At 39.2% G+C, this 15,316-nt stretch overlaps 1 protein-coding gene across 2 annotated transcripts in view; it reads right to left on the reverse strand.

Annotated features, from left to right (window-relative positions):
- KCNJ3 (potassium inwardly rectifying channel subfamily J member 3) overlaps positions 1 to 15,316 on the reverse strand; it is a 194,037-nt gene that overhangs the window by 40,216 nt on the left and 138,505 nt on the right. Inside the window, exon 3 of one of the 2 annotated variants that reach the window (XM_077320010.1) lies at positions 1,706 to 4,381. The exons of the other annotated variant lie outside the window; for it this stretch is intronic. Coding sequence (XP_077176125.1) covers positions 3,801 to 4,381 — 581 coding nt within the window. The 3' untranslated portion in view covers positions 1,706 to 3,800. Of the gene's footprint in view, positions 1 to 1,705; positions 4,382 to 15,316 lie in introns of those variants that run through there. 2 annotated transcript variants of the gene reach the window in all.

The raw sequence follows: 15,316 nt of genomic DNA on the forward strand, positions 1-15,316 counted from the left end.
CCGTAGGTAACTGCATTTATTGACCTCCCTTTGAAGCATGCAGTACAATTTCCATAATTAAGCCATTTGGGTTTTGTTCAACATTTTTTTCTTTTCCTACAGGCACCTCTGGCATGATTCACTTTGATCCCTGATGTCTTATGTGCACAGCACACTGTAAACGAAATTATTATAGGCTTTTTTCTAGTGGGCCATTCTTATTAGGAATAGTTGGGTAACAACTATAGCTCCTGTCTCAGTACAGACTATATGAGTTCCACAAGATTTTTACATCTATTGGTTTATAAATTATATAAAGTCAGCAGTTGAACATGCAAGATTTGTGGTTATCAGGAAAAACTAAATGCTCTGTACTATAAATCTTTGTTTGAGAGGGGGGAAATGCAGCTAGCTTTCCAAAAGTTAAATTAGATTTTAATTAGAGTTGGATGAAAGAATCCCTAAAAATTGGTTGAACTTTCTGTAACTAACTTGAGTATGCTGTTGCCACTCCATACGTAGGGTAGCCAACTTTGGCTTCGAAAATTTCTGTGCCCAGAGAGGGAACAAAACTCAGTAATGCCACCCTAGGACTTTTGTATTTCCTCCACAGTTGCCATTTCCTCAATCATAGAATCATAGAATAATAGAGTTGGAAGGGACCTCATGAGTTGTCTGGTCCAACCCCCTGCACTATGTAGGACACTCACAACCCTATCGCTCATCCACTGTAACCTGCCACCCCCTTAAGCCTTCACAGAATCAGCCTCTCCGTCAGATGGCTATCCAGCCTCTGTTTAAAATTTCCAAAGATGGAGAACCCACCACCTTCCAAGGAAGCCTGTTCCACTGAGAAACTGCTCTAATTGTCAGGAACTTCTTCCGGATGTTTAGACGGAATTTCTTTTGAATTAATTGGTTCTGGTCCGTCCCTCCGGGGCAAGACAGAACAACTTTGATCCATCCTTGATATGGCAGCCTTTTAAATACTTGAAGATGGTTATCAAATCCCCTCTCAGTCATCTCCTCAAGGGGAACCCATCTCTGTAGTTTGGAGATCAGATGAAGTATGAGGAGATCAGATATAGTATGAGAGACCACACTGTAAGGTTGGGAATCCTATCCACAAACCTTTAAAAGGTACCAGAATAACTGTAAATGCATCTACCATCAAATTTAATTTTAGGTAGCATTTTGACAACTTGAATCCTAATTGTAGAGAATGAAGCTTGATGAATGGCCTGTAACCTTATAACCAAGCTACACATTATCAGAGCTATCCCTAAGCAGTGTTATACCTTCAAAGTCCAATGACGTCACTGGCCTTAAATGTATGCAACTCTCTTTAAGATTGCACTGTATATGGCCCATTATGCACGGCCGCCGAAACGGCGATTTCGGGTCACATGGAAAACGCGGAGGGGGCAGATGCGACGCATACCGGTTATGTACGGGGCGGGGCGCGATGGCGGCAAAACCCAGAGTAATCGATTATGCATGCAGCGATCCGGGCGCCGCTTCTGGTTGCGCCCCGGTCACCCGGAAGCTGCGCTTTCTTCCGCGTTTCGCTGACGCGGCTTTTTCGGCGGCATGCACCGAAGCTGTGGCCGGTTGCAGCCGGCTCCGTGTGTTATCGGTGATTTTAGTTGCCGCCATTCCACCCCGAATGTGCGCTAAAACCCCCGTGCATAATGGGTCTATGTGAACTCCACGGTGGCATTGTCTGTTTTTAAATTACCCTTGTCAAATGTTACTGTTTTAAAGGCCAGGGAAGGTTTCCATGTCTCCTACAGTTTAAATTCCACCTCCTAGTTTGTCATTAGATTTCTGGGGGAGGATACAAGCATACATGCAAAAAAAATTGAATTTAAATCACTGAAGACTAAATGACAATACCTTGGTAAAGATCATGTCTGGATTATTTCCAGGAATTCAGTGTTGCCATATTTCTTTAATTGCCTGAACATGTCTGGAAAGTTGCTGAGAGAACCCGAGTTACACTTATTGCTGCAAAAAACTATTGATGGTGTGAGAAATATCCCTAAAGTAACACAGAAACAGCTATTAGGAAGGAAATCTTAAATTGTTATGAGAGGGCCAAGAACCATCTTACCCTGTGGCCCCGGGTTTCCCAGAAGCTGTGAATGGTGGGAAGGATGAGCAGCCTACCCAAATATTAATCCACCTATGAAAATGTAATACGACACAAATAATAGTCATGACAAAAGTTGTATTTGTGATTTATTTGGAAAGATTAATTCATAATCTTAATAATAATAATTCTATTTTTCTATCCTGCCTTACCCAAGGATGGTCAGGGCAGATAACAATAGAAATATCGACCCTTTAGTTATGGAACTGTTCTCTACTTATGCCTTGATCCTTCTAGTTGTATGCTGTGTATAATCCTTGGATAGTTGTATTTTTAGTGTTTTCTGTTGTTTTTTTATATAATTAACTGAATTTCTATTTATATTGTAATTATAGAAGGTGATTTATTTGTCCTCACAGATATTATTTCAACATGTTTTCATATATGGATTTTTTATGCTCCCCACCCCCTTTTGCTACAGCCATTCTCCTCCCTTAGCGTGGTCATATAACCATAACCATGTCTGCTATAGACCAATACCTTCCCAAGCGACACAGAAAGCTTTAAAGCCATTTTGGGGAAGCAGCTGGATGGCTGAATTAGGAATCTGTCTAGTGTAAGAAGTAATCATTTGCCAACAGGAGTGACGTCATCAAGTTTCATATGTTAATCCACATTTCAGTTTTGAATTTTACTGCACATTTATCTTAACAAACATGAAGCAAACGTCTATTGTAATTTTTTAATTTTATACCTTGTATCAATAATGGGCATTCTCCTTTGCGTATTATTTTGCTCAGCCCTAGACGTTATCAAGTTGTTGTTGTTTTGTAGCAAAAGCAAAGGAGCAGGGTACTTCTAACCAAAAGTTGGGGAAAGTTATAAAACAAGCAACAAAGGAAGGTATTTAAGGCTAAAAGTTGTGGTGTTCAGAATGTGTAATACCTAAAGCCTTATTTAATGAAGAAAACATGCAGTATAAACTCTCTGAACGCAACATTGCAATTTAGATCAGAAATTATTTTTTAACTGAGCATGATTCAGCCAAAGCAAAACACTCTGCACTTTCTTCGACTGAAATGGAAAAGATTCCAGAGTTTGCTTAAATCTTTAAAAGAGGCAGATCCAAAAGATTCTTGCTGTCCTCCAACATTATTCTCCTTCACTTATATGGGATGGCTTCCACAGGATGGGAAACAGGGCCAATGGCAGAAAGATACCCTGTATCTTGTGAAGAATGAGGAGGGTATGGCAGACAAATAAATTGAGTTCACAGTGTTTAACTTTGGCTGGACTGTGCCTATTTAAAAAAAATGAATTGATAGCCTGCCCTGTTTGTGATCCACTTTTATGTTTATCAACTATTTAACGCTTAAGAAATATAAGAGATTAACACCTCATTTACATATTTCCCCCCAAGAATATACAATATAAATATCGTAAGAACCATGCCATAAAACTATATGCAAAATTTGCGTACTATTATTGCATGCTTGTTGTGATACTACATGCCGATTAATATTAGCTTTCATATGGCCCCAAGCTGAATTGTAGATCTCTTATTGTTGATTTCAACAGTTTTTCGACCTTAGGGGAGAGCATTGTCACAGAGTGCATGTAGTTTTAAGGAAAACTGGTCGTCAAAAACAGTTTCCGGTGTATTGTTTTCCTGCCCAAACTGGATTGATGGCATTTCAAACATGAAACATTACCTAAAGGTCCATTCATGTTATGTAAATCGATCAGAATTCATTTTCCTCAGTTTGGGAGGGAGGTTCCCATCCATTCTACCTCCTGACAATTTTTGAAGTTTTGGTGGCAAGTCCGCCATAGATTGGCTCATGGGATCTGATAACATTTTTGTGGTTTTAGATACCAGTTTCTCTTCTGAGTTGCCAGGAACAGAACTTATTCGCTGAAGCTTCATAGGTAGGTCTCCCATGCTGTAGGCTTTTTCTGATGTGGTAGAACTCATCCTCAATAGTTTTTTAGGAAAGTCTTCCCTTCCAGTCATTTTTTGAAGTTTTGATGGTATCTTTGTACCAATGTCCTCTAGACCATCTAGACATTCCATAGAATTATTCCTTTCTTTAGTGTTACTTACAGCTGGTGCTATTAAAGGGGAGGACATAAGAAGCATTTCTTCCTGTTCTTTTACACTATAAGGTGGAGTAGGGACTTCAAATGTTGCATGGAACTGGGAATAGTCTACTTTGAAGAATCCTTCCTCTAAGGAAATAACAGGAAAGAATCGATGTCCCCAGAGAACTTCATCTTCTGTATATGATGTTCGGGCTTGACAAGTCATCCCTACAGTCAAAGAGAAAATAAAAGCTTGATAAAATTACTTGGCAGTTACACACAGTAGTTGTGCCACCTGACAATGGCTTCTGTGGATCAATGGCATTTCAACAAATATAGTATTTTTATTGATAAAACAGAAATAAAACTAATACAAACAAAATTCTGTAATACAAGCTACAAAACTATTATAAAACATCAAATATACAAGTTCAAAATTAATTACTCATTCTAGACAGAGTCCAGTAGCACCTTTAAGGCCAACAAAGATTTATTCAAGGCATGAGCTTTCGAATGCAAGCACTCTTCGTCAGACTATGAGCTGGCCATCATGACAGTCATAGCGTGAGGAAAAGTGCTTGCACTAGAAAGCTCACGCCCTGAATAAATCTTTGTTGGTCCTAAAAGTGCTACTGGACTCTGATTTTATTGTGCTACTTCAGACCAACACGGCTGCCCATTTGAATCATTCCAGACAGAAAAGCATTTTCCCCCTCACATTTATCAGATATGTGATCAAGTAGTAAACAAGTTAGTTTATGCAGACATCTATATTATACTAATTTCTCTAACCAGTCTCCTTTCTTTGGGATTCTTCTTCCAATTCTGAACAAAAATTAGCCTTGCAGATGTTATGGTATTAAGAACAAATTCACAAAGACCTTTAGAATGGAATTCTACATGATTTAACAACAACAAAGATATTGACACAGAAGATTGTTCAAATAGGGTCAATGTGCCTTTATATTCTTAACTTCATTTAGTTATCCAACCTATTCCGGCCAGATAGTAATATTTTTGAACACTGGGGATTCCCAAGGCCCCTTTTATAATTTTATCCTGGGCATCCTGAAAATTTATCCTAGGTCTCTTATAATTTCAGATAAAATTAGATATTTGTATTTTTGTATGCTTTTAAACTCTGGTTCCTGAATCAATACAGGAATTCCAAAACAGAAAATTTAGTTTAAGAATAATTGAAATTTTAATTAAATTTATCTTACCTAACATTAGTTTTAACTGCAGACAATAGGTTTTTAGTTTCCTTCATGACTTCCTCAAGATTCAAGCAGTACATATCTTTAGTGTTTTTTGGGAGATAAATACCAAAATGCTGGTTTGTGTAACACTTTTTTAACAAGCCACATAAATAATAATCACTTTCTTTAACATTAAAAATTGGTTTTAGCAATGCTAATTTTGTAACCAGAAATATTTCCAAATTCTTCTATCATATTCTCAAATACCTTGCTCGAATTCTTAATATTAGCTATTTGTTTCAATTTTGAATTCCTAAAAAAGAAAATAGTAAAAGAAATAATAATGGAGCTGCAATTTGTTTTTATGCACCGCTGGTATTGCATTTTACAGAAACCCAGCTCATCAGAACTGAAATTAGAAAAATAATAAAATAATAAATACTATATGGGGGGGGGGGTTCTTTTGCACCAGTGTAATAATTACACCTAAGTAATATTTGAAGGATTTGTGAATTGCTGTTTCACTGTAGCAAATGACAAATCAGAAAATATGCATACAGCTAATAAGCAAGCCATGGACTGCTCAGCCATGAAATTCAGATTATCACCAATAATTATTATTGAGATAAAACTAAGATAATACATGTATGCCACCCAGAGTATAAGAAAAGGGCAGGATCCAAATAGGATACTACATATGATTCTTCCCTCTGTTTTTCACCTCAAAAGAGAACATATAGTACCTATGTAACTCTGTAAGCTACTGATGTGGTTAAGAAAAGTTCACAATTCTGTTCAATTAAGTGTTAAAAAGCACATTCTGGAGTTGATATCTTCTTTTTGGCAATTATCAAATATGTTACAGTGTCAAGGCAGATGTCTGATTTGATGTTTGAGGAGTAGGAACCGTATGGTAGATTTTTAAAAAGAAAAGCATGTGAAAGTAGGGATGGGTAAACACCACAAGCCAAAATTTTGAAGTTGAACTGGTTTGGAGCCCTTGGGGAAGACACCTTCCATCTGGTTTGGTTGTTCAGGCCATTTAAACCTACCAGCAGGTTTAAATAGCTCACAGCTATTTCACCCATCAGGTGTTAGGGTTAAAAGGCTGTAAATCTGAATATTTCACTTCCCCGCACCGCCATCCATGGCAGAGAATAAACATGGTAAAATATGTAAAGTGCCAGATGGAATGCTTATTTTGTATCAACATAAAGGTGTGAGCAGATGAGTCTCCTGCAATATATAAATGAACCCTTTACTGAATTGCATTGTTTTAACTATGTTTTCTGCTTCAGCTTGCCCGAATACTGAAAAATATGAAGAAAAAAGTTTTTAATGTGACTATAATTATATATATTATATTAATAAGATTTCAGTAATTCACTTTTCTACAAACCACCTAGCCATATTGCTATTTTCACAGGAAAAGGGAATATAAAACAAATAAAGGAAGATCAACACATGGGCACTGCAAGAAATACAGAAGTAAGATAAAATGTCAGGCACAAAAGTATCACTCCATCCCACATCTGTCCCCATCCCAGGTGTTCCATACAGGTGACTTCCAGTCATTTTATCTGAAAAGAAGTTTCATTCTTTCTTCTCATAGTTAACAAGCCTGACAACAAAACTCAAGAACAAAAAACTGTGCATTATACTCTAACAACCAGGGTGTAAACTGCACGGAGCTTTTATCCCAACCCCAGATCGATTCCGTCCCTGCCCTCTACACAGAATGCGATTTCCGTTTGGATTTGGGGCGATTTTAATTTTCCTTCTGCAGCAAGAAGGATTGATCCGGAGTGACCCTACCTTTATTGTGTGATATCTCAGACTGCTTTTAATCCTCAATATTCGGATTGGGAAAGAAAGCTCCATGGTAGAGAACCTCTGATAGGCTACACCTGGTCATGTGACACGCTTGCCTTAAAGGAGAAGCCCCTAATTTCTCTCAACTTCTGTTGGTCCTGGATTTTTTCTCCCTTCTCTGCCTTTTTCAATCCTTTCCCCACCCCCTCCAAGAAAAGAAAGAGGCTCCCTGTTTGGCTCCTCTCCCCCACCCCTTCAAGAAAAGAAAGAAAGAGGCTTGGCTCCTCCCTCCCCCTTCTGAACTACCCTAACCACGTGCAGAAGACTTTCCTGTTTCAATGGGGAGGGGCGGGGAGAGAGAAAGACCCGAGTTCAAAGCGATCTGAATTCAACAGGATTGACAATGGAATAAAGAAAGTAAGTGCAGACTCTGCCCAGGTGCATGAACACCTGAAGCTCTTTCATACTGAATCAACAATATTAGTTCATCAAGGTCAGTAATGTTGATAGCCAAATGGCCTAGTTAGGGTTCTTTTGTCTGGCCCCCTGTTAATCACACTGAGAGAAAAACCTTTTTAATAGTTTTACTGCAGAAGAAATATAGACACAGGGGAGCTCCCAAATATGCACAGAGAATAGGATTACATAGTGATAAATACCCTTTCCTTGGAGGTTGGGAAAATTGATGCCACTTGCAGGATGAGTCAATAGCCTGGGGTCTCTCTACCTCCCCATTCCACCTCCCAGGAACACCCTACAGCCTCTTATACCAGCCTTCCAGGAACTGCTGACAGGTCCAAAAAGCTGCTTGAGTGCTTCCCCCCCCCCCACATCCAATTGTTTACATAAACAGTAGTGACACACACTTCTTTCATTCCTCCTCCAGCCTTGAGATAAGGTCAGTTTGACTTCAGCTATAACATAAACTTTGCTTCTGTGAGAAAGCTTATCAAAAACTACATTCCAGAGAGGAACAGGCTGTTTTCTCTGCCTGGTAAGAGCCAAAGACTTGAACCAGGATGGACCAGTATGCAGAATTATAGCCAATCCCTAATAACTATGATGAATCAGAAGGTTGCAATCATTTTCTTGACCACCATGCCATCACTGTCTACTCAGATGGCATTAGCTGTCCAGAATCTCAGGTAGATGTCTTTCACTTACCACCTACCTGAGGTACTTAACTGGAGATGCCAGGGATTGAACCTGAGACCTTCTGCATGTCAAGCAGGTGTTCTACCACTAAGCCATGTCCCCTCCCCAAAATATCCATGAACACAAAAAGCTACCTATGCTGAATTATACCCTTGGTCCATCAAAGGGTGACAGTGGTTCTCCAGGGTCTCAGGAAGAAGTATTTACATCACCTATTACATGACCTTTTAAAATGACGGCGACAGGGATTGAACCTGAGGCCTCCCTGTGCATGCCTGGTGGATGCTCTGCCATTGAGTCATGTCCCCTTTCCCCAAGTATTCATATCTTTAATATAAAATAGAATATCCCTAATATTAAATATATCCTTCAAGCAAAATAACTTTGTATAAAAAGCTGCAGCTCTTTGAAGACAAAGAATATACAACTAAAAGTTTGTTGGGAATTCAGCTAAGAAAATCCTTAACTAGATTTATTTATACATACATAAAATCATATGTAGGGATTTCTGGTAATTATTTCATGGATATAAATTATTTCCATAGCTTGCATTTTCACCCATCATCTTAGTTTTAGTTTATGAAATTATCATATGAAAGAAGAACACTGCACAACAGGTCATGTTGAAATTAATTTTAGAAACACGGTAATTAATCTGAGTAGTGTGGCAAATCTGCATTCTTTATTCCACTGCTGTTCATTAGTCCTAGTTACATTTTAAAAGGGCAATACCAATAAGAGGCCATGAACCTCAACCTCTCCGGTTCTGGATTCCGTTAGGAATCTAATCACTAAAGGTTTTGTTGTAAGTGCATAAGTGGAAATAAGTACAGCAGCAAAAGATATTAGATAACTGTTGGATATTCTGAAGCAAAACATCGGTGATATAATGCTTGAGCATGTTAAAAGTTATGCAGTAATTTCACTGATTATGTTCTTAAAAGGAACAAAGCAATTATTGAGCATCTACATATAAAGGCTAAGATAAAGGTAAAGGTATCCCTGGCAAGCACCGGGTTATGTCTGACCCTTGGGGTGACACCCTCCAGCGTTTTCATAGCAGACTCAATACAGGATGGTTTGCCAGTGCCTTCCCCAGTCATTACTGTTTACCCCCCAGCAAGCTGGGTACTCATTTTACCGACCTCGTAAAGATGGAAGGCTGAGTCAACCTTGAGCGGGCTGCTGGGATTGAACTCCCAACCTCATGGACAGAGAGCTTCAGACAGCATTTCTCCTGCCTTACCACCCTGTGCCACAAGAGGCCCATATAAAGGCTAACACCCACCCAAAATAAGTGGTCTATTTATCCAGGAGGGCAACAATACAAAAAGCAAGAAGCTACCACAAGGAAAGCATTTGCTGGCAAGGGCTCATGGGAATTGTAGTCCATGAACATCTGGAGGACCACAGGTTGACTACCCCTGCCTTAGGCTACATCACTGGTAAATTAAACGTTCCCATTCTTGGGCCAAATTCGAAATTCAACTTTAGTTCTAATTCTTTCATAGGTCCTGCTTTCTTGAATGCTAATTTTTTTCATGGCCTATATTTCCTCAAGATCCCCCTCCCTGGAACCATTTACATTGACCCATTTCTGTTGTCACAATGTTGTTTGGCTAGATTTCCAGCACCTCTTCGCACATAAATCTTTTAGGTTTCACCACCTCTTAACCATAATAGATTATAGGCAGACAGGTATTACAGAAATAATGGAAGAAGAAGTAATCAAAAGAAAATAGCTCTACTACAAACTTAACATTGACCGTTTGTGCACTGGAGGTTTCATGCCAGGCTGAAGGCTGGAGACAGAGCTGGGGCAGGTTGCCCCCACCTCTTCCTGCACCAACACGGGGGAGCATTTGGCCCGGGGCACCTCATCCACCCCTGATTTGTGCTCCTGCATGGGAGCTGCGACAGTGAAGTTCCCAGTGTGTAAACAGTCATTGAAGTGCTTTTTAATCCACACTCAAAACACAGAATTATCACAATTCTGAACTGGTTTACGTAATGTGGATCAAAATTTTACACAATAATTCAGACAGGATTTTTCTGCAAACCTGAGGGAAACATGGGATGAGGAACTGGAAAAAAAATAATGAAAGGGAAAGAAGAAGCACGGAAAGGCTAAAGGGAGGGAGGATACAAAGGAAAATGTAGTGTTCCCCACAAATCTTCGTGTGACTCCTAACAAAAATCTTAAAAATAAAACTGACAATAATCTCAAAATCTACATAGAGCTCCTTAGTGATAATAGAATATACCCCTAATACAATACAATACAAAACCTTTAATGGCATTCACAATATAAAACATGTATTGTATATACCCCTAATGAGGTACCCATATAAACTGTGAAATTGAAGTGTGAATCGATTTTTGTTTAACACAGAGATTTTAAGAGAAGAAAGTCTAAGATGTTGCCAAAGGAGAGGTAACAGAACCAAACCCAGCTATCCAGATTAGAAACTATTGCTCTTTACCCACTATCCCTCTGTGCATTATCATCCTGTTAAATAACCTACTTTTCAAATGTATAGTTAAAAAAAACTGTTAGTGAAAATCCTAAAGAATGAGATATTCTCTCTTCTCAGAATACCAAAAATATGTTACTGACTGAGCCATAGCAGGCTGCTGGAAACGGCATGAAGGATTAACTGATCTATTCACTTACAAAAGCAGTCAATTCAACAATGTCTAATGCTGAAATTATAAAACTTTTTAAAACAACTACCTTTAAAGAAAAAAATAATGTAATGCAGTCTACTTTGCTACACCTGATTTTCAAAAAAGGCATTTATGTCATTGCTTTAGGCAACAATTAAATTTTTGTCTGAAATTTAAGAGTACTGCTAAAGGTAGTTCAGCTTTTTATAACCATTCATTAATGCATTTCCTCGCTGTATTTGGAGCTTCAGTTAACCTTGTGAACTAAGTATGAAAGAGGCATGTTATTTCAATTGCAATATGTTTGGAGGCTAAGTATGATTGCATTTTTAGTACAGATTCCGCCCCCCCCCCCAATGTCCTTGGAGCACTACTCCTTTTTTGCAGTGAGAAGGCAAATTATAGCTTTTCACCTACGTTTCTCTTGGACTATCAAGTTATTATAACATGATTTTGTTCTTTAGTGGTTCCACTTAGTAAGCATACATGATGTGACTATATGGCTAACATTGCTTTGAAGAGTAAATCTAAGTTATTATTTTACCATGTATATATATTTATTTATAATTTGATTTATATACCACCCAGCTCAGACTAGCCATCTCAGGGTGCTGAACAATGGTGTACAACATTCTACAATACATAAAATATCATAAAACAAATTCATGATTAATTTAATGTAAAAATGATTGCCTGCAGCCAGACTATTAGTCAGAACTTGCTTCGGTTGCTGGTAGCCAAGCTAGAGGAGTTGAGGGGAAAAAGGGGGGGGACGAGAGGAGGGTGGGACTGGTTAGATGCAACTCTGGTTGGCCTCAACTATAGCCCTGGTGGAAGAGCTTAGCCTTGTAGTCCCTGTGGAATTTAGGAAGTTCCATTGGGGCCCTGATGTTTTTGGGGAGCTCATCTCACCAGGTAGGAGCCAGGGCCAAGAAAGTTCCAGTCCCAGCCAAGGCCAAACATATTTCCCTAGGGCTAGAGATCCTGAATTTGTTAGTATTACTCAACTGTTGTGTTCTTTGGGGAACATATTCAGAAAGATACGCAGGGCCCAGACTGTGTAAGGCCCCAAAGATGAACACCTCAGATTTGCGTGGCCTGGACCATGTAAGACCCTAAAAGTGACTGCTAGAATGTTGAACTGGATTCGGAATCCAATTGAGGGCCCCCATAAAAATAGCCCTTATCAGAAACCAAACAGATGGCAATCACTATCTGAAGATTCTAAACACTCCACCCCCTATCCTCCAATTCAGAACTATTTAGTATTTACTTTTCTTTTGTCCATTATGGCAGTGGTCCCCAACCTTTTTATCACCGGGGACCAGTCAACACTTGACAATTTTACTGAGGCTCCGGGGGGGGGGAGTCTTTTGCCAAGGGACGTCGCCGCTGCCGCCTGAGCCCCTGCTCCACTTGCTTTCCCTGAGATGGCTAGTCCGAGCAGCGGTATAAAAACTGAAAAACAAACAAACGAATAAAACTTGTAACTCCTGTGAGGACAGAAAGCTAATAAAATTAATTCATGGAGTGGAAGCAAATTTTTGGAGTGTCAACTAATCTAATCTGTGATAGTAAGCAACTGAAATTCTACTTGTGGCAGTTTATGATAATAAATGTTTAGTACTAAATGATTAAACGCATTGGAAAAGGTGACAGAATCAGGTCACGCAAATCTCACAGAACCTGAGATAGAAACCTGAAAGGTTTAAAATACTGTAAACAATGTAGCATGGTTGTTTCACACTTAATATTACTACTAGCTTGTTTAGTAGTCAGACCTTGCTAAACCCTTTGTTTCTATTTCTCAGAAGATAAACAGAATATCAGAAGCACAGAGTGACTTTTGAACATTCACAAGTGAGTGTTAAGAAGACATTCCTTCCAATATGCAATGTGTTAGATTGCTACTATCTTTGCTAGATTATGCTCAGTTGCTTAATATTAAAAGAAGCTCAGAAGAGATGACACATTTTTCTCTTCTTCCTTAAATGTCTTGGGAAAATACATGCTTAAAATATAAATAGCTATCAGCCATAAGCATACCAACTAAATAATGACAATCCCAGCTTTTATTTGCCTGGCCACATTTTGTTTGGCATTACTTCTGCATTAAAACAGTTCAGCAAGAGTGTAATCAGTGGTTCAAATGTGAAATGGTTTTAAAAATCATATTCACACACCAATGATAGGGCTGGGTCCAATCAGTTTTTCTGCCGGGGGGAAATGTACCTTTGACCGTGAAAAAGGCTGTATTGGGGATTGTGGCAGCTGTATGGTGAAAAAAAAAAAACATGTGGAATAGGAGCTGTAGTAAGGAGGGGAATTAGGTGTGATTGAACAAAAATGTGGATTGACTCTAACCAATAGTGTGATTGGAATTCATTCCTTGGGAAACCTCTGGTTGGCCCCTTCTCTCATAGGCAGGTGGTCTAAACACTAGCTTTCTTTACTATGGAACTAAATCAGACAATTGATGCTACCTTCCTTTCTCTTTTGTATGCACTTTATTTTTCATGGATTCCTCTCAATGAGGAAAAAAATGGTTCATTAAGCAGTTATAGGGCCAGCATCTCCTTTCTTGCTTTCATTAAGTTAATGATCTATTAAGATTTAACAGTTTATACAACAAGATCAAAATCCATTTGACTGAATTTAATAAGACAACTTCTATGGTATGCTATGTGGCAACATTATAAAAGTTTAGCATAATATTTCTTGCAACTCTCTCTATAGACACCCAGCATATTTAGCAATTCTATTGAAGTTTCAACACCATGCAATAAGGAATTTATGTGAACCACTTTCTGAATGTGGTTGTGGACATCAAGTGGCTTCTGAACAGAGACAAAAATGTGCCAGATTCTAATAAATTCCTACTGTTTTATGCACTTCTGTTCTAATCTTCATAATAAATGTCCAGGTAAAAAAGCCATTCATTAGAAACTTTGTTCATTAAGCACATGAGAATACACATGTGTTTATGTACTCCGTGTCCACTTATACCAATGGCATGTTCAGGTATATCTTTCTTTTACTATTACTGAGAAGGATCTAAAGCTCCACCATAGGTTCCAGGGCTCACCACTGGCTCAAATGAGGACAAACTCTTGCAGCAATGATATAGACAGAAATTGTAACTTTATACTTACCAGAACACGATTACTTCCACTATGTACATTCACTTACCATGCTCACATAAACAACTAGTTCAGTCTGAGACTGATGAACCTGAATGTTGCATACAAAAGTTCAAGTCACAATTAATCAGGACACACACTCAAGAAACTGTTGGAACCACTGCATTCTTCTCTGGGAGCCTCTATAGCAGTGGTCCCCAACCCCCAGTCTGCGGACCGGTACCAGTCCATAGATCAGTCGCTACCGGGCCGCGGCTCCTCCTCATCCTCATCCCTGGCTGCTGCCTCGGGGACTGCTCTGCCACTCTGCTGCCGGCTCACCTTTGGTGCTCTCCAGCAGCCGCCATGGCTGGGGCTCCCCCTCGGCGTGGCACTGCACAGCTGCTGCTGGCAGCACCCCCCAGTAGGCGGCAGGAAGTCAGGGATGCTGGTGGGAAAGCAAGTGGAGCAGGGGCTCAAGTGGCGGCAGCGTCCCTTGGCAAAAGTCTACTACCCCCGGGCCTCAGTAAAATTGTCAAGCATTGACCGGTCTCCGGTGATAAAAAGGTTGGGAACCACTGCTCTATAGTGCTTCTAAAGTACTAGAATCCATCAGGTTCCAATGGCTTTTGGGTGCAATAGGTCTTCCTACATTTGCACTGAGCTGACATCATCAAAGTCGCTTCTGAAACGGAGACAAAAATGTGCCAGATTCCAATAAATTTCTACTGTTTTATGCACTTCTGTTCTAATCTTCATAATAAATTCAGCTTGGTTTGAATGTGATGGTTTTCAAGCCATAACATCCTTTAACTGCTGCACATGAAATCAGGTATGTACAGATAGATTCAGCTGAGTAGCCTTGTTGGCCTGAAGCAACAGCATAAACTTGGATTTCAGTGGCACCTTTAAAACCAATGAATTTTAATTCTTGGTCTAAACATATTTTGCCACATAGGTGGGTGGGTGGTTCCCAGGAAGGGCTAATTAGAGTTGAGATGCATAACTACCTGAAAAATAAATATAACTAAATAAATATAAATATAACTATGATTAGATTAAAGCAGTTGGCAAAGCCTGTGAATAGCAGCAAATTAGCATACATATAATTAAAGAGTTAGCAAATACATGCAAGAAAGGAGTGACTATTAATTGTAGATCTTTCATGTTGGCCCAACTAAATGTTTTCCCCTCCAATGTACTCTCTGGAA

The sequence above is a fragment of the Paroedura picta genome, chromosome 2, assembly GCF_049243985.1.
Source record: "Paroedura picta isolate Pp20150507F chromosome 2, Ppicta_v3.0, whole genome shotgun sequence".
NCBI lineage: Eukaryota > Metazoa > Chordata > Lepidosauria > Squamata > Gekkonidae > Paroedura > Paroedura picta.